General features: G+C 41.1%; 1 protein-coding gene across 1 annotated transcript in view; it reads right to left on the reverse strand.

Annotated features, from left to right (window-relative positions):
* Positions 1-22,809, reverse strand: part of pigt (phosphatidylinositol glycan anchor biosynthesis, class T) — a 30,085-nt gene extending 7,276 nt beyond the window's left edge. Inside the window, exons 1-11 of the mRNA XM_021565618.2 lie at positions 22,201-22,809; positions 21,425-21,602; positions 19,177-19,304; positions 18,531-18,631; positions 18,208-18,294; positions 16,047-16,134; positions 14,587-14,684; positions 14,182-14,341; positions 9,945-10,145; positions 1,751-1,916; positions 1,363-1,446 (exon numbers count right to left, since the gene is read on the reverse strand). Of these exons, the coding sequence (XP_021421293.1) occupies positions 1,363-1,446; positions 1,751-1,916; positions 9,945-10,145; positions 14,182-14,341; positions 14,587-14,684; positions 16,047-16,134; positions 18,208-18,294; positions 18,531-18,631; positions 19,177-19,304; positions 21,425-21,602; positions 22,201-22,744 (1,835 nt within the window). The 5' untranslated portion in view covers positions 22,745-22,809. The remainder of the gene's footprint in view (positions 1-1,362; positions 1,447-1,750; positions 1,917-9,944; positions 10,146-14,181; positions 14,342-14,586; positions 14,685-16,046; positions 16,135-18,207; positions 18,295-18,530; positions 18,632-19,176; positions 19,305-21,424; positions 21,603-22,200) is intronic.
* Between the last annotated feature and the right edge of the window lie 358 nt (positions 22,810-23,167).

Below are 23,167 nucleotides of genomic sequence, written 5' to 3' on the forward strand. Positions count from 1 at the left end.
GTGAGCAGTTGGCCAAGTTCTGTTGTCAGAAGAGGAATGGAAATGTCAGGGTGAACCGAAAACCTGACGAACCCGCCACGTACTGTATATTGACTCTTCCTGTAGGAGGTGGAGTTCCTGAGCACACAGGTGTGGCTGGCATGGATTGTGACTCCATCCTGTTCTTTTTCAACGCGTGAGTGAGTGAGTCAATGACTATTCAAGCCATTGACTCACTGATGAAGGAAGATGAGTGATCGTCAAAGGCAATCTAATCTGCAAGCATCACGGCTCGATAAGAAATGTTATACATACATACATACATACATACATACATACATATTTACAGTTGAAGTCGGAAGTTTACATACACCTTAGCTAAATACATTTAAACTCAGTTTCACAATTCCTGACATTTAATCCTGGTAAAAATTCACTGTTTTAGGTCAGGTAGGATCACCATTTTATTTTAAGAATGTGAAATGTCAGAATAATTTTAGAGAGAATGATTAATTTCAGCTTTTATTTCTTTCATCACATTCCCAGTGGGTCAGAAATGTACATACACTCAATTCGTATTTGGTAGCATTGCCTTCAAATTGTTTAACTTGGGGTCAAATGTTTTGGGTAGCCTTCCACAAGCGTCCCACAATAAGTTAGGAGGGATGGGCCAAAATTCACCTGACAGAGCTGCCCACAATGTTCTATAGGATTGAGGTCAGGGCTTTGTGATGGCCACTCCAATAGCTTGAATTTGTTGTCCTTAAGCCATTTTTGCACAACTTTGGAAGTATGCTTAGGGTCATTGTCCATTTGGAAGACCCATTAGCGACCAAGCTTTAACTTCCTGACTGATGTCTTGAGATGTTGCTTCAATATATCCACATAATTTTCCTACCTCATGACGCCATCTATTTTGTGAAGTGCACCCGTCCCTCCTGCAGCAAAGCACCCCCACAACATGATGCTGCCACCCCCATGCTTCACGGTTGGGATGGTGTTCCTCGGGTTGCAAGCCTCCCCCTTTTTCCTCCAAACATAACGATATGATTGGTCATATCAAAACCTTGGGACCCAAACACATAATGAGTGCTTTAACTCGCCCTTGTGGTGGTCTGGAGCAATGAAGGTGTACCTCTAAGTCCCGCGGTGTAAGCTCGCAACTTTTAAAGGAGGAACCACTGTATGAGAGTTAGGGGTCAATTCCATTTCAAATCAATGGAATTGAGGAATAGTACACTACTTTTAAAATAGGATTTTATTTGGTGTAATTTCCTTGAGATGCATTCAAATTGCATTACCTCAGGTGATAAACTAACACATTTAAGATAACTACTACGTAAGTGCTCAAACACTACTTAAAAAAACAGCCTCATTACTCACAAGCTGCTGAAAAGTGGGCATTCCCGAGTGCTGTTGGTATCCATGGCAACGACACTGGGCACGAGAGCGCTGATAACAGAAGACCTGAAGCGAGGGACAACATTTAATCAAATATCTTCTACTGCAAACCTGAACATTGAGAGACTACAAGCAAGTAGTATCTCAATTTCAGCAATGCCCCCAATCAGAATTGGAGCAAGACAAGAGAAAAGGGCACTTATAAAACTGACAGCACTAGGCAAACATTAAAAAATGTATTTATACCTAAAATTTCCATCACAGTTTGCATTTCATTAGACAGAGACAGATAGAGTACAGAACTTCACCCATAGCATTGCCCTTTTTCAGTTTCTGTAAAAAGTGAACATGAATCAAAGTCAAAGGGTACCCGACGTAGAAGCCATGGTTGGGGTCGGGGGTGTACTCGGTCCACTTGAGGAGTGCCCTCTCAAACTGCATGGTCACCTCGGTCACAGAGTTAGGGGGCAGCTGGACCAGCATCTCGAGCAGGTGGGGCCGAAGGCGGTCCTTGGACGGCTGGTAGTGAATGTAGCCTAGGTAGAAAAGAGGGGAGTAAGATAAATTGTATTTATTTACTCACAACAATGAAAGACAAGTAAAATGACGACTAGGGCTGTTATGTATTTTTTAACCTTTATTTAACTAGGCAAGTCATTTAAGAACAAATTAATATTTACAATGACGGCCTAACCGGGAACAGTGGGTTAACTTAACTGCCTTGTTCAGGAGCAGAATGACAGCTTGGGGATTCGATCCAGCAACCCTTCGGTTACTGGCCCAACGTGCTAACCACCAGGCTACCTGCCGCCCCAAATGTGAAGGTCATGGCATTTTGGATGGAGGTTTTGTCAGTCAAATGACTGAAGTCACCATCATAAAAATTGGTCAAATAGCAATCATTATATAGTTGGAAAAAGTATATGAACCCCTAGGCTAATGACTTCTCCAAAAGCTAACTGGAGTCAGGAGTCAGCTAACCTGGAGTACAATCATTGAGACAAGATTGGAGATGTTGGTTAGAGCTGCCCTGCCTTATAAAAAAAACCTCACAAAATTAGAGTTTGCTATTCACAAGAAGCATTGCCTGATGTGAACCATCCCCCGAACAAAAGAGATTTCAGAAAACCCAAGATTAAGAATTGTTGACTTGCATAAAGCTGGAAAGGGTTACAAAAGTATATCTAAAAGCCTTTCAGAAATCTCTTACAGAAATCTCTGGAACATGCTAACATCTGTTGACGAGTCTACGATATGTAAAACACTAAACAAGAATGGTGTTCATGGGAGGTCACAACGGAAGAAGCCACTGCTGTCCAAAAAAACATTGCTGCACGTCTGAAGTTCGCAAAAGAGCATCTGGATGACATTTCGCAGGAGAATATAAGGCCATCTGTCCACCAACTGAGGCTCAACAGAAGTTGGGTGATGCAACAAGACAACAACCCAAAACATAGAAGTAAATCAACAACAGAATGGCTTCAAAAGAAGAAAACACACCTTCTGGAGTGGCCCAGTCAGTGTCCTGACCTAAACACATATCGAGATGCTGTGGCATGACATAGAGAGCGGTTCACACCAGACATCCTGAGAGTATTGCTAAACTGAAACAATTTTAGAAAGAAGCATGGTCCAAAATTCCTCCTGACCGTTGTGCAGGTCTGATCCACAACTATAGAAAACGTTTGGTTGAGGTTATTGCTGCCAAAAGAGCGTCAACCAGTTATTACATCCAAGGGTTCACATACTTTTCCAACCCTGCTTTGTGAATGTTTACACGGTGTGTTCAATAAAGACATGAAAATGTATAATTGTTTGTGTGTTATTAGTTTAAGCAGACTGCCCATTGTTGTGACTTAGATGAAGATAAGATCAAATTTTATGACCAATTTATGCTGAAGTCCAGGTAATTCCAAAGGGTTCACATACTCTTTCTTGCCACTGTACATATGTGTACAGTCGTGGCCAAAAGTTTTGAGAATGACACAAATATAAATTTTCACAAAGTTTGTTGCTTCAGTGTCTAGATATTTTTGTCAGATGTTACTATGGAACACTGAAGTATAATTACAAGCATTTCATAAGTGTCAAAGGCTGTTATTGACAAGAGTCTATATTTGCAGTGCTGACCCTTGTTTTTTTAAGACCTCTGCAATCCACCCTGGCATGCTGTCAATTAACTTTTGGGCCACATCCTGACTGATGGCAGCCCATTCTTGCATAATCAATGCTTGGAGTTTGTCAGAATTTGTGTTTTTTTTTTTGACCACCCACCTCTAGAGGATTGATCACAAGTTCTCAATGGGATTAAGGTCTGGGGAGTTTCCTGGCCATGGACCCAAAATATTGATGCTTTGTTCCCTGAGCCACTTAGTTATCACTTTCGCCTTATGGCAAGGTGCGCCATCATGCTGGAAAAGGCATTGTTTGTCACCAAACTATTCCTGGATGGTTGGGAGAAGTTGCTCTCGGAGGGTGTGTTGGTACCATTCTTTGTGTTCTTAGGCAAAATTGTGAGTGAGCCCACTCCCTTGGCTGAGAAGCAACCCCACACATGAATGGTCTCAGGATGCTTTACTGTTGGCATGACACAGGACTGATGGTAGCGCTCACCTTGTCTTCTCCGGACAAGATTTTTTCCAGATGACCCAAACAATCGGAAAGGGGATTCATCAGAGAAAATGACTTTACCCCAGCAGTCCAATTCCTGTACCTTTTGCAGAATATCAGTCTGTCCCTGTTGTTTTTCCTGGAGAGAAGTGGCTTTTTTGCTGCCCTTCTTGCAGGCCATCCTCCAAAAGTCTTTGCCTCACTGTGCGTGCAGATGCACTCACACCTGCCTGCTGCCATTCATGAGCAAGCTTTGTACTGGTGGTGCACCGATCCCGCAGCTGAATCAAATTTAGGAGACGGTCCTGGCGCTTGCTGGACTTTCTTTGGCGCCCTGAAGCCTTCTTGACAACAATTGAACCACTCTCCTTGTAGTTCTTGACTATCCGATAAATGGTTGATTTAGGTATAATCTTACTGGCAGCAATATCCTTGCCTGTGAAGCCCTTTTTGTGCAAAGCAATGATGACGGCACGTGTTTCCTTGCAAGTAACCATATTTGACAGAGGAAGAACAATGATTCCAAGCTCCACCCTCCTTTTGAAGCTTCCAGTCTGTTATTCGAACTCAATCAGCATGACAGAGTGATCGCCAGCCTTGTCCTCGTCAACACTCACACCTGTGTTAACGAGAGCATCACTGACATGTCAGCTGGTCCTTTTGAGGCAGGGAGGAAATGCAGTGGAAATGTTTTTTGGGGGGATACAGCTCATTTGCATGGAAAAAAGGGACTTTGCAATTAATCTGATCACTCTTCATAACATTCTGGAGTATATTCAAATTGCCATCATACAAACTGAGGCAGCAGACTTTGTGAAAATGAATATGTGTCATTCTCAAATCTTTTGGCCATGACTGTCTGTGTGTGTGTGTGTGAGAGAGAGATATAGATATATTATTCTCCTATGCATAGCCCAGGCAACTGAAGATTTGTTTGCTTGCTGAACCAAGGAGCAGCCAAGTTTAAACATGTTGTAAAGAGTCCATGTTAACGTGGAAACAGACTCAACTGCACCAATCATTTTTTTTATAGCTGGGTTTTTCCTCATGCTATCTCTCCTTATATCAGAGTTTAGACGTAAAACAGGCTTCCTTTTAATTTGCTGCTTTTGAGTAAAGTTTGCCGACTCTAATATGAAGTTGATTTTAAAACAACAATCATCCCATATCATTGATTACATGGTTATACAAATACCGTCACAGCCCTAATAGTGACAGTAACATAATATATAGGTGTAGCAGAGGTGAGAAACCCAACAGCTTAAAGAAAAACTTCTCGCATAAAATTATCAATATAAAACAGTAGGTAAGTAAGAATTGTGTACACAAATTTCTATTATGTAAATAGTTTATAAGTGCATACCATAACGTAGTTATTTTGTTAGCTACTTCTCCCTATTAGATGTCATCGTATTTTTTAAAAGCCATTTTAGTTGTCCCGCTAGCTGTACTGTCCGGATAGATTCACAAATCATGGGAATATGCAGACCTCGTCTCCCGCCGAGGCATGTGTTGCTAGGCAACCCCCCTGCACTTGCCCTAGGAACATATAGAGAAGGAACTGTCAGATGTGTCATAATAGCCCTGGAACTAGCCACACTGGGAGCCACATTTTAAATGGAATACATTGAATACACAGAGCAGGGTAAAAAAAATGCAAAAAAAAGTGACCCTATGCTTGGTGTGACTTACGGGCAGAGCAGACCATCCGATATGCGCTTAAATATTGTGATATGCAACCTGGAATTTAAATGTAAGAGGACCAGTGCTATATAGCAATAAAAATAGCACTGGTGAGCAACTACAATTTCAGAGACAAACCACAAGTTCTTCAAGTTTAGTACTAGGCCTATATCCACACAATTAAATGATCTGAATGATGGTTGAATTTACAATATACAGCTAGGTTTGGCCTCCAGCCAATTTGTTCCTGAGCTTGTCTGTGGGCTGAACATAATTAGCCTATTAGCAAATAGCCTACTAGCTGCCCAATTCAAAGCCCTACACAATAGTTTAAACTACACAATTAACATGTGGTTAGTGGGCTAATTTATTGAAAATATAAAAATGAAGATCTGATTACAGTGGTAGAATCACCAATAACTATGTTAATAAGCCTACATACAAATAAATTAAATATTAAGTGTTTCTCCAAAGCAAAACTAGTGTTTCTTGTTTGGAACTAAACTATCGCTGTTTGCAAAGAAATCAATCTGAAATGTCATTATGAATCTAAGCATGGTACTTTCAGAAGTACATTTTCCACCCCAGACTTGAGGCCCGAGTCCGACACAGGAGTGCATAATGACAGAATGGGAGGAAATAGCTATAGGCCTATCGACAAAAATATATGGATGACATAATTGCATCTGTCAAACCGGTAAGCCTCTCTCTCATTTCTTAAATAGTGCTCTAACAAAGCCCCCTTGTTAGTAAAGTACCTATTCAACTTCAAGCACAGAGCATTGTCCATATTGATCTTAGAAATAGCGATCCAGACGCTGCATCAATCTGAACTTTCCTGTAATTATCCAATTATATTCCATTCCCACTAATATTGTAATTAAGCTTTCACATGTCATACGCTTGCTTTTATTTACGCCAAATCATTTGACTGTCAATTTTCTGTTGCGAATAGAGAAGACCATACAATTGAAGTCGGAAGTTTACATACACCTTAGCCAAATACATTTAAATGCAGTGTTTCACAATTCCTGACATTTAATCATAGTAAAAATTCCCTGTCTTAGGTCAGTTGGGATCACCACTTTATTTTAAGAATGTGAAATGTCAGAATAATAGTAGAGAGAATGATTTACAGCTTTTATTTCTTTCATCACATTCCCAGTGGGTCAGAAGTTTACATACACTCAATTAGTATTTGGCAGCATTGCCTTTAAATTGTTTAACTTGGGTCAAATGTTTCAGGTAAGTCTTCCACAAGCTTTCCACAATAAATTGGGTGAATTTTGTCCCAATCCTCCTGACAGCTGGTGTAGGTTGGTAGGCATCCTTGCTCGCACAGGCTTTTTCAGTTCTGCCCACAAATTTAATATAGGATTGAGGTCAGGGCTTTGTAATGGCCACTCCAATAGCTTGACTTTGTTGTCATTAAGCCATTTTGCCACAACCTTGGAAGTATGCTTGGGGTCCTTTTCCATTTGGAAACCTATTTGCGACCAAGCTTTAACATCCAAACTGATGTCTTGAGATGTTGCTTCAATATATCCACATAATTTCCGTTCCTCATGATGCCATCTATTATGTGAAGTGCACCAGTCCCTCCTGCAGCAAAGCACCCCCACAACATGATGCTGCCACCCACGTGCTTCACGGTTGGGATGGTGTTCTTCAGCTTGCAAGCCTCCCCCTTTTTCCTCCAAACATAACAATGGTCATTATGGCCAAACAGTTCTATTTTTGTTTCATCAGAACAGAGGACATTTCTCCAAAAAGTACGATCTTTGTCTCCATGTGCAGTTAGTCTGGCTTTTTTTACGGCCGTTTTGGCGCAGTGCCTTCTTCTTTGCTGAGCGGACTTTCAGGATATGTCGATATAGATACTTTTGTGCCGGTTTGTTCCAGCATCTTCACAAGGTCCTTTGCTGTTGTTCTGGGATTGATTTGCACTTTTCGCACCAAAGTCTCTAGGAGACAGAACGCGTCTCCTTCCTGAGCTCCATGAAGGTTGTGTGGTGCCATGGTGTTTATACTTGCGTACTATTGTTTGTACAGATGAACGTGGCACCTTCAGGCGTTTGGAAATTGATCCCAAGGATGAACCAGACTTGTGGAGGTCTACAATGTTTTTCCTGAGGTCTTGGCTGATTTCTTTTGATTTTCCCATGATGTCAAGCAAAGAGGCACTGAGTTTGAAGGTAGGCCTTGAAATAGGTCCACAGGTACAACTCATTGACTAAAATGATGTCAATTAGCCTATCAGAAGCTTCTAAAGCCATGACATCATTTTCTGTAATTTCCCAAGCTGTTTAAAAGCACAATCAACTTAGTCTATGTAAACTTTGGACCCACTGGAATTGTCATACAGTCAATTATAAGTGAAATAATCTGTCTGTAAACAATTGTTGGAAAAATTACTTGTGTCATGCACGAAGTAGATGTCCTAACCGACTTGCCAAAGCTATAGTTAACAAGAAATTTGTGGAGTGGTTGAAAAACGACTTAATGACTCCAACATAACTATGTAAACTTCCGACTTCAACTGTATACCCATCCCACATTATGATAATGAAGTTCCTACTTTGAGTCTGAATTGAAAAGGTGTGAAACATATCATCGAGAGAAAGAATCCAATCAATCTTCTCATATAAATCCTCTTCAGTTTGAGCTATTGCACTCTTCATGCCATGAAGGAGAAAATAATACCAACATTGATTAATTCATTGATACTACAGTGCTTTCGAAAAGTATTCAGACCCCTTGACTTTTTCCAGATTTTGTTACGTTACAGCCTTATTAAAAAAAAAATTAAATAAATGTTCCCTCAATCTACAAACACACAACCCTTAGCGAACAGTTTTTTTTTTTTTTTAAATATCACATTTACATAAGTATTCAGACCCTATACTCAGTTACTTGTTGAAGCACCTTTGGCAGCGATTACAGACCAGTCTTCTTGGGTATGACGCTACAAGCTTGGCGCACCTGTATTTGGGGAGTTTCTCCCATTCTGCTCTGCAGATCCTCTCAAGCTCTGTCAGGTTGGATGGGGAACGTTGCTGCACAGCTATTTTCAGGTCTCTCCAGAGATGTCCAATCGGGTTCAAGTCCGAGCTCTGGCTGTGCCACTCAAAGATGTTATTCAGAGACTTGTCCCGAAGCCACTCCTACGTTTTTCTTGGCTGTGTTCTTAGAGTCATTGTCTTGTCGGAAGGTGAACCTTCGCCCCAGTGCTCTGGAGCAGGTTTTCATCAAGGATCTTTCTGTACTTTGCGCTGTTTATCTTTCCCTCGATCCGGACTAGTCTCCCAGTCCCTGCCGCTGAAAAGCATCCCCACAGCATGATGCAGCCGCCACCATGTTTTACCATAAGGATGGTGCCAGGTTTCCTCCAGACGTGACGCATTCAGGCTAAAGAGTCCTTTAGGGGCCTTTTGGCAAACTCCAAGCGGGCTGTCATGTGCCTTTTACTGAGGAGTGGCTTCCGTCTGGCCACTGAACCATAAAGCCCTGATTAGTGGAGTGCTACAGAGATGGTTGTCCTTCTGGAAGGTTCTCCCATGTCCACAGAAGAACTATGGAGATTTGTCAGAGGGACCATCGGGTACTTCTCCCGATTGCTCAGTTTGGCCGTCCGGCCAGCTCTAGGAAGGGTCTTGGTGGTTCCATACTTCTGCCATTTAAGAACGAAGGAGGCCACTGTGTTCTTGGGAACCTTAAATGCTGCAGATATTCGTTGGTACACTTCCCCAGATCTGTGCTTCAACAAAATCCTGTTTTGGAGATCTGTGGACAATTAGTTTCACCTCATGGCTTGGTTTTTGCTCTGACATGCACTGTCAATTGTGGGACCTTATATAGACAGGTGTGTGCCTTTTCAAATTAATTGAATTTACCACAGATGGACGCCAATCAAGTTGTAGAAACATCGCAGGAATGATAAATGGAAAAAGGATGCATCTGAGATTCATTTAGAGTCTGATAGCAAAGGGTCTGAATACTTACGTAAATAAGGTACGGTATGTTCTTTATTTTTAAGACATATCTAAAAATGTCAAAAACCTGTTTTCGCTTTGTCAAGTTCTCTTCAAAATATAACATTTTAGGTCAGGCACATTTTGTGGCTGCATGAGGCTTTATGATACTGAAGCATGCGCTCCCCCATGTGGGAAGAAATGGCCTTTCCCTCAACTGCTATCAATAGGTAGCTGCCATTTATATCAGGCTTAGGTGGAACAGAGTCAGCAGGTGAACAGCGGGACTAAAGTACTCACTGGGTTTGTTGTCACGGCCCTTGCTGGTGACAGTGAGCGTGTGGATGTAGAGGCGCAGGTACCAGGGCACAGTGTCTAGCAGGAGCACGGGGAAGGCCCGGTATGGGTGGTTGTTGTACATCAGGGTGTGGATCTCTCCCGTCTGCAGCCCGTAGCCGGCCACGTAGCGCTCTCCATGCAGCAGGGGACGCAGCATGTCTCCTGGGGAGGGGGAAGGAGGGAGTGTTCATATTGTCAATCATAAAATTACTAGAATATAAATATAATTTCTATGGTGAGTTTTATACAGACACCATTTTATATGCTCTACAGGGAAATTAATTTATATCACAATTTTTTCACCTTTTTCGGTAACACATTACCTGATCTTTACCTGTGCAGTAACTAGGGCTATGTAGTCTATTTCAGAAGAACAGAATAGCATACTTTGAGTTGTCCTTATGTCCTGATCAGGCTATGCCAAATGGCTGTGGGCTACACTAGTTAATTTAGCAGACAAGATTTGCTTAGAATTCCGTGGCATTATTTTATAGTATGAAGAGTACAATTGAACCAAGCTCGAAACGATTTGAGGGACTGCTCTATTCTGTGTTGAGCGTTTAACAAAGAAATAGATACTCCTATATGCTTAATTTAGAGTTATTCATGTAAATGTAGTTCTACAAACGTTGGGCTATATGGTTAGATGTTTAATTCATTGTAAGGCTGTATGACTAATGACTAATGATGATTTGAAAAGTTCTGCTTAGTTTGATGATGATGATTTGAAGAGTTCTGCTTAGTTTCTTGCACAGGTTGTAGACACTTCATTAGGCTCTCATTCACAATTTGACAAGCACTTGATAATGCCTCAAATTTCACAGCGGCATCCCCTTTGTGGCAGTAATGCACCCTAAAAATCCATGCTTTTGGCGGCCAGTGGGCGTTGTGCCCTATGAAGAATAGAATTGAACAAAGCTCCAAACGATGTGAGGGACTGCTCACATGCGGCTATTCTGTGTTGAGTGGTTAACAAATAAATGGGTACTCCTATATGCTTAATTTAAAGATATTCATGTAAATTTAGTTGTTCTACAAACTTTTTTTCAAAATCATCATTAATCATATCATACAGACAAGATTTGGATAAATTGTGAATGAGAGTGCTGCGTTGTGCCTTTCTCCCTGAGTGCTGCATGCTCCTAGGCACCTCTCACTCACATGGCTCTCCATCACATGATCGGGTCTTTCTCACAGGCTACAAGTGAAAAACAGACACATCGGGGAACACAACTGCGTGGGTCCTTACCCAATTCCAAGGTGCATATTGAAGATATTGGAAGAACTGTCCACATTCACTTTGTCAGCCAACAAGATGAGTAGGCCTAACGAACAACAAAATCACTAACCTATGTCAATCTTCTATCCCCCATTGTACAAAAGTCAACATTCTATGTGAGAAATAAATATCCCAAAACATAGTCTGAGACAATTGTGGAATGCAATAGATAATACAACCACTAGCATCAAAAAAAACTTTTTTTACACAATGTAGCTGATGCAACAGATCAGAACATTTTAGGTTAAAATTGTATTTCTTTACATTATAAGCGCAACAATGTGCACATGGTAGTAGGCTATAAGGGCGAATGTTACGTTAGTGGGAAAACACCATTATCAAAACTGACCGCAAATGTGATTATGCATGTAATGCTTTCATTATAAAATGTGTATTTTTATAGAAAAATGATTTTCTCCAAACTTGAAACTCACGCTGCTTACGTATGCCAGTTAGGCTCTACACCCCTTGTAAAGCAGATTAATGTGCTCAATTTTAAGAAATTATTTGGCCACTTTACTTGTGATACAAACCTTATCAAAATATATGCCTATGGGCTAGGTTACATGAGGTGTGCGACTATGATTCGGGAAAAGACGCAAAAAACAAAGGCAGTTTCTTTTGCTGGACATCATTCACAAGTGATAGAGTAGTCGGAAGATTACATACACTTAGGTTGGAGTCATTAAAACTCGTTTCTCAACCACGCCACAAATTTCTATAGTTTTGGCAAGTCGGTTAAGACATCTACTTTGTGCATGACAAGTACTTTTTCCAACAATTGTTTAGACAGATTATTTCACTGTATCACAATTCCAGTGGGTCAGAAGTTTACATACACTACATACATGTACTTTAAACAGCTTGGAAAATTCCAGAAAATGATGTCATGGCTTTAGAAGTTTCTGATAGGCTAATTGACATAATTTGAGTCAATTGGAGGTGGATGCATTTCAAGGCCTACCTTCAAACTCAGTGCCTCTTTGCTTGACACCATCGGAAAATCAAAATAAATCAGCCAAGACCTCAGGAAAAAACATTGTAGACCTCCACAAGTCTGGTTCATCCTTGGTAGCAATTTCCAAACACCTGAAGGTACCACGTTCATCTGTACAAACAATAGTACGCAGGTATAGACACCATGGGACCACGCAGCCGTCAATCCGCTCAGGGAGAAGACGCGTTCTGTCTCCTAGAGATGAATGTACTTTGATGCGAAAAGTGCAAATCAATCCCAGAACAGCAGCAAAGGACCTTGTGAAGATGTTGGAGGAAACAAGTACAAAAGTATCTATATTCACAGTAAAACGAGTCCTATATTGACATACAATGAAAGGCCGCTTAGCAAGGAAGAAGCCACTGCTCCAAAACCGCCACAAAAAAGCCAGACTATGGTTTGCAACTGCACATGGGGGCAAAGACTGTACAATTTGGAGAAATGTCCCCTGGTCTGATGAAACAAAAATATAACTATTTGGCCATAATGACCATTGTTATGTTTGGAGGAAAAAGGGGGAGGCTTGCAAGCCAAAGAATACCATCCCAACCGTGAAGCACAGGGGTGGCAGCATCATGTTGTGGGGGTGCTTTGCTGCAGGAGGGACTGGTGCACTTCACAAAATAGATGGCTTCATGAGGAAAATAAATGATGTGGATATATTGAAGCAACATCTCAAGACATCTCAAGTTGAAGCTTGGTCACAAATGGGTCTTCCAAATGAACAATGACCCCAAGCATACTTCCAAAGTTGTGACAAAATGGCTTAATGACAATGAAGTCAAGCTATTGGAGTGGCCATCACAAAGCCGTGACCTCAATCCTATAGAAAATGTCAAATTTAAAGGCAATACTTCCAAATACTTATTGAGTGTATGTAAACGTCTGACCCACTGGGAATGTGATAAAAGCTTAAATAAATCACTGCTATTATTCTGACATTTCATATTCTTAAAATAAAGTGGTGATCCTAACTGACCTAAGACAGGGAATTTTTACAATAATTAAATGTCAGGAATTGTGAAAAAGTGAGTTTAAATATTTGTCTAAGGTGTATGTAAACTTCTGACTTCAAATGTATATAATTCACAAGTGATAGGCTAATATTGTCACCAATCCGACTATTATGGATTTAATCTTGTCTTTACATATAGTAAATAAGGTGTGAGAAATTTGTTTTGATTTAGAATGGACCATTACCATGCACCGGTCTTGAAACCGGTGTTCATTTTCATGCCAGCCAGATTGTTTATCTTCCAAACAGGAGCATAGCCTATGGCCTTAATATTAGAAAAGTTAAGAAATAAATATAGTAGGCCTAGCCTATAGAAAGCTGATGGGATCCTCCTCTTTTTAGTAGAGGCCATCACTCTGTTTTCTCCCGCAATTGCATAACCTACAGAAATGTTGCACAACATGAGCTCATGGGCTTTCATTTAGTGTTTGTTCAGATTTTCAAACACATTTGCATTGATGTCAGAGTGATTAGAGGGACAAGAGAGTGCTGAGTATGCCAGGCAGTCAGCAAGTTTGGTAGGCTACTAATGATCATCAGCAGCATCAGAGCTTGGAGAAGCCTAATTAACATGACTAAGCGATCATGTGGAATTTGACTGTCTTCATGACTCGTGACCGCCGGAGTGGCGGTAATACGGTCACCGCAACAGCCCTGGCAATAACTGCAAATTATACTAGTAACATTGTATTAACATGCAGTTTCTTAGTATTTTAGTAACTGCATAATAATTGTATTGTAAAATGGGGTTGAGCAGTTTTTGTAATTATACAAGACGGATAGGGATTGTTCCTTATTCCACTTGTGTAACAGCAATTTGTGAAGGGAGGGGAACAGACAGTCGAGGGAAAGAACATATTTTCTGGAATTAAAACGCAGCGTGTTGTGTTCTTTACAGGCCACTCACCACTCTCGGCTGCTCGCCAGCGCAGCAGCATGTTGAGGGAGCGCGTTTGTCCGAACGTGGCCTGGTTAGTGAGGTCATAGACCGAGTAGGTTCTCCGGTCCCCAAGCACCACAGCCTGGCTGAGCAGGGGAGTGGTTGGGCTCAGCTCAAACAGCTCTCCCTGTAGGGGAAATACAACAACACCTGCCTGCATAATTACCATAGAATAACACTTCTCCATAGTGTTGTCTGATGTTTTAGAGTTAACAAATCACACACATGCAAGCATTCATATACAAATAGACAAATATTGATTTGCCAATCAATTAATTAACAATAATGCGTATGCACTCAAGAGTAAGATTGTCTGCCAACTGAATTGAATGTGGAGTTGGGTAAAGTTAACAGTCATGTAAAGATGCAGACCTGAGGGTTGTCTGTGACATCCACGTACACTTTACTGGAGGAGGCCAGCGGGCAGGCTTCAGTCAGGGTGCGAGAGAACATCTTGAACAGGGACCACTCTGTCAAAACACCCAATAACCAACATCACCATTGTAACATCACATTCATCTTGGCCCCTTTTGTATTTAAAAAGGTATTGAACAGTCTTTTTCAAGGGGCACAGAAAGGTCCATGTCAGTACACCACATTAGACATAAGCAACTTTTATATGAAAAGTTGTTCTTTATTTCTTTAATTTTATTGTTTCACTAATGGGTTTTGCAACTTTAAATGCACTTTAAATCCAGTTTGATTTTATTTGAAAAACATGCCCTTTTTGCTTTGTATCATCCAGCTAGCACGCAAATCCACCTACCTGGGTTGTGGGGTATCCAAATGTTTATACCGTCCTTCTCTCATCACGGGATTTACAGTATTACCGTCTTAGTACACAAGGGGCGCACATTTTTCTTTTTTAAAGACCACAGGGGGCGACCATTACCAGAAAGCTAAGAACATTTGAAAATAAACTAATTGCAAAGACAGGCAATCCAGCTCATAACGTTTATACAAGTGTAGGTAGGTGCCACCGAATGTAATGTTTGGTGAGTCTGGGCAATTTCAAACAAATATGAACTAGACACATTGTGCAAAAGAACAACGTTTTGATGCATGCTTGTCTGAAGGAAGAATAGTACTGGCTCTGGAGCAACATGTGTACACACTGAGTCTGTGGAGTCGCTATGGCCATGGGCCTGCCTGCTCTGCTCAGGGAAGAGGGGGAAGAAGCTGACGGGCCGAGAATGGAGAGGAGAAAAAAATAAACGCAAGGAAATCAAGATGGCAGCAGTGGCAATTGTACAGATAACTCATCCAAAGCGATTTGACTTCTCAAACACGGCAGAAAGATAAAACTATATGACGCCCAACCTCCTTATTAATTCAGCCACTTACTTAGCTAACTAGCAAGTTAAACCTAATACACAGCTGGACTCACGAGAAAGGTAAAATGAAGAACGCAATCTGCTTAATCTCCTAATTTATTACACTGCAGGTATTTGCTTAAAAAGCTAAAAATATTCAGATTTATTGAAAAACTTCAAATAGTTGACAGTATTGAAAAAACATCCCGTATTTTTTCCCCAAATACCCCAGTATAGAGTACATATATATGATATACCGTTCAAGCCTAGCACCTACATGAATCGGTGGAAGGTACAGTAGATCTTGGTAACACCGGTGTGTTTTAGCAGTAGTGGGGTGAAATTACTTATACCATTTTCACACTATCATGTAGACCCGAACCGTACTGTGCTGGCTCTGTTATTTTCCTTTAAGTTTCCAGCAAATATATGGTGGATGCATAAACAGGCCAGTGCAGTACAGTTCGGCTCAGCTTAGGTGTGAAAGGGGTATAATATTGAATGCAAGAGACTTCTCACCTCGTTTGCCCTGGCCAGAGGTGTGCAGGTCGAACACCACGTTCAGTGTCTGTCTCAGCTCCCACACTGTGGATTTGCACTTCCAGTCCTGAAACAACCGTAGAGTGTCATATCAATGCTGGGGCTCATCAAAAGTGACAAGATTTCAAATGGGATTAGGATAGGATGGAAAGATGTAACATGGAAGGAGAAACCAGTGGTTTTGTTTGAGACAATGAAGACCGTGAGACAATTAACGAAGATTCTCTATTCCTACACTCTTACATAAAAAAATGACTACGACCAACTACACTGAACAAAAATATGAACATGTAACGTGTTGGTCCCATTTTTCATGAGCTGAAATAAAATATCCCAGAAATGTTCCATATGCACTAAAGCTTATTTCATATCCCAAAAGAAAGATCCTCTCACTATAATACATTTGAATAGAAAGTTAACAAAAATAGATAGGTATTTTCCTTTCCATGGTAGCAAGATCTATCTATTTGTGGAAAGAATTCACACCGATTTAACTTTTTAGTCATATCCCAGGTTACCTATTTGCTTATGGCCTTGCCTACACCTTGCGACTTGCTTTTTTTTATTTATATATATATATTTATATATATATATATATATATATATATATATATATATATATATATATATATATATATATATATATATATATATATATATATATATATATATATATATATATATATATATATATATATATATATATATATACATACACACACACACACAGCAAAAAAAGAAACGTCCACTCACTGTCAACTACATTTATTTTCAGGAAAATTAACATGTGTAAATATTTGTATGAAAATAACATGATTCAACAACTGAGACAGACTGAACAAGTCCCACAGAAATTGAATAATGTGTCCCTGGACAAAGGGGAGGGGGGTCAAAACCAAAAGTAACAGTCAGCATCTGGTGTGGCCACCAACTACATTCAGTACTACAGTGCATCTCCTCCTCATGGACTGCACACGATTTGCCAGTTCTTGCTGTGAGATGTTACCCCCCTCTTCCACCAAGGCACCTGCAGGTTCCCGGACATTTCTTGCGGGAATGGCCCTAGCCCTCGACCTCCGATCCAACAGGTCCCAGACGTGCTCAATGGGATTGAGATCCGGGCTCTTCGCTGGCCATGGCAGAACTCTGACATTACTGTCTTGCAGGAAATCACGCACAGAACAAGCAGTATGGCTGGTGGCATTGTCATGCTGGAGGGTCATGTCAGGATGAGCCTGAAGGAAGGGTACCACATGAGGGAGGAGGATGTCTTCCCTGGGACGCATAGCGTTGAGATTGCCTGCAATGACAACAAGCTCCGTCCGATGATGCTGTGACACACCGCCCCAGACCATGACGGACCCTCCACATCCAAATCGATCCCGTTCCAAAGTACAGGCGTCAGCTCATTCCTTCGACGATAAACACGAATGCCTTACAACAGGCCTACAAGCCCTCAGTCCAGCCTCTCTCGGCCTATTGCGGACAGTCTGAGCTCTGATGGAGGGATTGTGCGTTCCTGGTGTAACTCGGGCAGTTGTTGTTGCCATCCTGTACCTGTCCCGCAGGTGTAATGTTTGGATGTACCGTTCCTGTGCAGGTGTTGTTACACGTGATCTGCCACTGCGAGGATGATCAGCTGTCCATCCTGTCTCCATGTAGCTCTGTCTTAGGCGTCACACAATACGGACATTGTAATTTATTGGCCACACATGCAGTCCTCATTCCTCCTTGCAGCATGCCCAAGGCACATTCACACAGATGAGCAGGGACCTTGGACATCTTTCTTTTGGTGTTTTTCAGAGTCAATAGAAAGGCCTCTTCAGTGTCCTAGGTTTTCATAACTGTGACCTTAATTGCCTACAGTCTGTAAGCTGTTAGTGTCTTAACGACCGTTCCACAGGTGCATGTTCATTCATTGTTCATGGTTCATTGAACAAGCATGAGAAACAGTGTTAAAACCCTTTACAATGAAGATCTGGGAAGTTATTTTGATTTTTACAAATTATCTTTGAAGGATAAGGGCCCTGAAAAAGTGACGTTTCTTTTTTTGCTGAGTTTATGTTATATATATATTTAGATTGATGAGGTGTTCTAAAACTTTTGACCGGTAGTGTATGTGCACTACAAACTGTATTACCTGACACACAGGTCTGAAGTGTAGAGCCTGGGAGTGGAAGCTGCTGTGGAAGAGTTTCTCAGACTTCATCAGGACTGCCAGACCAGCCTAGTGGAAGGAGGGGCAACATGAAGGACATGGTTAATCACCACACACACATACATACAAAGTCAACTACAATAAAAGGATAACAAAAATAACCACCCAAAGCCAAACACATAAGCCAAGGAGGAAGCCATTGCACAAATAGGAGTTATGCAGACTTCAGATGTATTGTACGAAAGTCTAAAGCTTTGGCTAGATGCAACTTTCATAAGAGCATCAAACATAAGACAGACAGGTACCTTGGAGCCACAGGGAAGGAGTTTCTTCCACGGAGTCAGGTTCTCAGTACAGACGATCTCCCGCGGCAACACAGCATAGCGGAGGAAGCGCTGGTCTGTTACTGATTAGAGGACACAAAGAAGGTACATGAGACGACAAAAATCAACAGACAAGACATTATGGAGTCACACATCACTACCGTAGTGTTTCACATCTTTAACTAACTTCTTTGAGATTCCTTTAAAGAACATATGACAAAAATATGGCACTTCTAAAGCACTGCCCTCTGTTCAGGAGTAGGATTCTTACCCCACCAGGGCTGGTAAGATTGCAGTCTTATATTCTAGCCAAGATGCACACCTGAATATGACTAGTAAGGTAGTTGAATGGGGTGTTTAACCGCTTGGCTTGAGTAAAAACTCCCCCAATACCAGACATAGGATTGCCCACCCCTGCTGTAAAGACACATGGCATTGTCTTTTCAGTTTGACATGACGACAAAGCATTGGTTGGCACGGGATGATATTCATGGTCACACCGTAGAAGTGTTCCTTACTGGACAATTACAGCTGGTACCTCTGTTTCACTCTGGTGCTTCATGAGCACTGCTCTCAGTTCAGAGGTAGGCGAGCTACTGTAGAGACTGTTGAGTGTGAGGAAAATTACCGTTGCCCAAGCCAAGAGGTTTGAAGGAGGCACTGGGCTGCACCGTGTTGGTGGAGTCAATGAAGTTCAGGGAGGCACAGAAGATCCCTGAGAGAACGTTAGTCAGCTCCTTCCAGGCACCGTCCACACTATAAGACGAAGGATCAAACGAAGAGTACAGTTACAGTGCCTTCAGAAATAATTCACACCTTCATTTTGTTGTGTTACAGCCTGAATTTAAAATTGAAATTGTGTCACTGATCTACATACAATACCCCATAATGTCAAAGTGGAATTGTGTTTTTATAAATGTTTACAAATTAATTTAAAAAATGAAAAGCTGAAATGTCTTCAGCCAATAAGTACTCAACCCTTTTGTTATGGCAAGCCTAAAGTTCAGGAGTATAAATGTTCTTAACAAGTCACATAATAAGTTGCATGGATGTGCAAAAATTGTGTTTAACATGTTTAAAATCACTACCCTATTGGTGTACCCCACACATACAATTATCTTTAAGGTCCAAGGTGAACAGCACAGATTCAACCACAAAGACCAGGGAGGTTGTCCTATGGTTCGCAGACAAGGGCACTTAATTATAAGGAAGATGGATTAAAAGAAAAAGCAGACACTGAATATCCCTTTGAGCATGGTGCAGTTATTAATTTTACACTTTGGATGGTGTAACAATACATCCAGTCACTACAAAGACATAGGCGACCGTCCTAAATCAGTTGCTGGAAAGGAAGGAAACCACTCAGGGATTTCACCAGGAGGGCAATGGTGATTTTAAAACAGCTACAGAGTTGAATGGCTCTGACAAAAGATAACGGAGGATGGATCAACAAAATTGTAGTTAGGCCTACTCCACAATACTAAAATAAATGACAGAGTGAAAAGAAGGAAGCCTGTACAGAATACAAATATTCCAAAATATGCATCCTGTTTGCAATAAGGCACTAAAGTAAAACTGCAAAAAATGTGACAAAGAACTTAACTTTATGTCCTGGATACAAAGCGTTATGTTTAGGGCAAATCCAACAACACATGACAGCTTTTTCAGGATAAAAAGAAACAGAATTAGAGCTAAGCACAGGCAAAATCCTAGAGGATTTGCTTGTCTGCTTTCCAACAGACACTGGGAGATAAATTCATCTTTCGGCAGGACAATAACCTAAAACACAAGGCCAAATATACACTGGAGATGCTTAGCAAGTTGACATTGAATGTTCCTAAGTTAAAGTTTACTTTAAAAAAAAATGAAAATATATGGCAAGACTTAAAAATGTCTGTCTAGCAATGACCAACAACTAACTTGACAGAACTTGACACTTTTTTAAATAATAAAATGTGCAAATATTGGACAATCCAAGTGTGCAAAGCTCTTAGACTTACCAGAAAGAATCACAGCTGTAATCTCTGCCAAAGGTGATTTAACACAAACGATATAAATCAAGATAGTGAAGATAATTATTTTGTGTATATCATTGACAAAAACAAAAAAACTATTAAAAACATTTTAATCCCACTTTGTAACAACAAAATGTGTAAAAATTCAAGGGGTGTGAATACTTTCTGAAGGCACTGGATCATTCACTTCAGTAGACAACTATATCACTTTAATGCCGATATAGTTTGGGAGAATGGTAGTATCTGCAACCAGCCACAAGATAGACATGCCTGTCAAATGTTGTGATATGTTCATGGGCGAAGACTCAATGGAGCAAATAATAGCGGTACCTGCGGTCATAGTTTACGAAATGGGTGAGACTACAGGGTCGTTCCATAGGATTTCAACCACTTTCTGACAGCAACCCTTTTGATTTGAATGAAACCTTCCATACGTGTTTGCCCATGGTAGAAGTAGTCAGAAAGGGTCTTTTTGGAACTGAATGCCAAAACAGTCTGGAGATAGAGGTGCTCAAATTTGAACCATTTTGCATACCCCACCATGATACATCAACAGTGTCTTCATCACTGGAAAATAGAAATGGTTGAGTTTGACATCCATTTGAAGTCACTTTCTGACAACTTCTTCCATGGGACAAAATGTATGGAAGGTTTCATTCAAATCAAAAGGGGTACAGCCAAAAAGGGATTAAAATCATATGAACAAGCCTAGAGCCACACATATGTATTCATACAGCTCTTGTTGACACAAGAACTGACTACCAATGATTCAACAGATCTAAAGCTACTCCATTATCTTCTAGAATAAAGAAAGTGAACTTGTAAGGATAAATAAATACACAGTATATTATATGTACTCACTCAGTGACAGTGTCCTGGAACCATACCCACAGTTCAGCACCAGGGGGCGATGGTAGGAATGGCTGGCCCCACTGCATGGTCCTCCAGTAGCCCTGAGTGAAGGAGATGTGGAGCTCACGCACAGAGAACTTTGAAATCACCTGGCCCAGCGACTTTGGGAAGAGTCGGTAGTGGGAGACTGAAAATGAACATTTGGGAGGAAACAGTGAGTTTCATAGAACACTAATATGTTGACTTGATATGTAGTTCATAAAATCCATCCTTGAGTTTAGGGGTGTGCACGTACCAGATCTAGGCCTATAATCTCCCAAAAGTGTGCACTGGACAGTGGACATACCTCATACAAATTAGGGCTAGGTCCTATGTACTGATGACAATGAATGCACAGCTAGTCAACATAGCACAGCAGCAATAAGACACCTGGTTCAACTATTCAACTTATCAAGCCCTTGACTGGTTGAATAAAATGTTTAGTGCTGGGCTGGAACAAAAGCCTGCTCTGTGAGTCTACAGGACCATGACGAATTCAGTGGAGGCTGCTGAGGGTTGGACGGCTCATAATAATGGCTGGAACGGAGCGGAAGGAATGGCATCAAACACCTGGAAACCATGTCTTCGATACCATTTCACTTACTCTGCTCCTACCCTTACCACGAGCCTGTCCTCCCCAATTATGATGCCACCAACCTCCTGTGCTGGATATGCACTGATGACTGGTGGTGTCCCTGTGTGACTACTTGATAAATTATGTGATTGACCCACACATCATATTATACCTTTACTTCCTCGTAAGAAGTCTGTATCCCACATGGTGCGGAACTGGAAGCTGGCATAGATATCCCCAGAATGCAATGGTCTGATCACCAACTCTTCCTGAAACTGATCTTTTGCGGGCGTTGGTGGAGGGACGTCTGGGGTTTGCATGGTGTCAGGGACATGGTCAGCTTCTTTGACCTCGGTAGCCTCCCATTGCCTCTCCTCTTCCGCTGCCTCTTGAGTTTGGTCTTTTACATACGGTGCTGGACGACTGTCAAGGTTTTGCATGGTATCATGGACATGGTCAGCTTTGTTGTCGCTTGGGGCATCTACAGGGTTCGTTTCGGCCTCCCATTGCCTCTCCTCTTCAGCGGCCTGGGTTTGGTCCTCGGTTTTAGTTGATCGCAGTGACGCGCCTATATTCGCCTTCGGTGCAATATCAACGGCCACGCTTTCAGCATCTTTCACATGATTTGTGTCTTCTATCTCCGCTCTAACTAACACATATGTTAATCCACAAAGAACGAACACCAACATAAAAATATTGCACCTGTGAGCTGCCATTTTTCCGAATGCTGAACAATCAGCGTGCCATTAGCAACACTAAAAAAAGTACTTCCGGCGCACGAAATAGAGTGATGTTTCAAAATAAAACTCCCTACGTAATAATAGAAAGGTGTCAATAGCCTGTTTCTATTCATGATATATGGAAAATAATTGTCTAAAGATTAATGAAGCATATTTGTTTATATTTACGTGACATTTGCATTTGGATTTTTAAACGTGTTACATTTGGGTTTTCAAATAAATGCCACAAATGATTCACTGTATATGTAACACATATATTGTATTGCTTAAAGAGCAAAAACTATTATTATATTACTAAATTATGGGTGCCATAGTAAACGTATTTTGGGGAATACTAAGTAGGGTCTGTAGAATGTATATATGGTGTCATTTCATGGGGCCGAATAATACGGAGTGTTG

This window comes from Oncorhynchus mykiss, chromosome 16, assembly GCF_013265735.2.
Source record: "Oncorhynchus mykiss isolate Arlee chromosome 16, USDA_OmykA_1.1, whole genome shotgun sequence".
In the NCBI taxonomy this organism is placed as follows: Eukaryota; Metazoa; Chordata; class Actinopteri; order Salmoniformes; family Salmonidae; genus Oncorhynchus; species Oncorhynchus mykiss.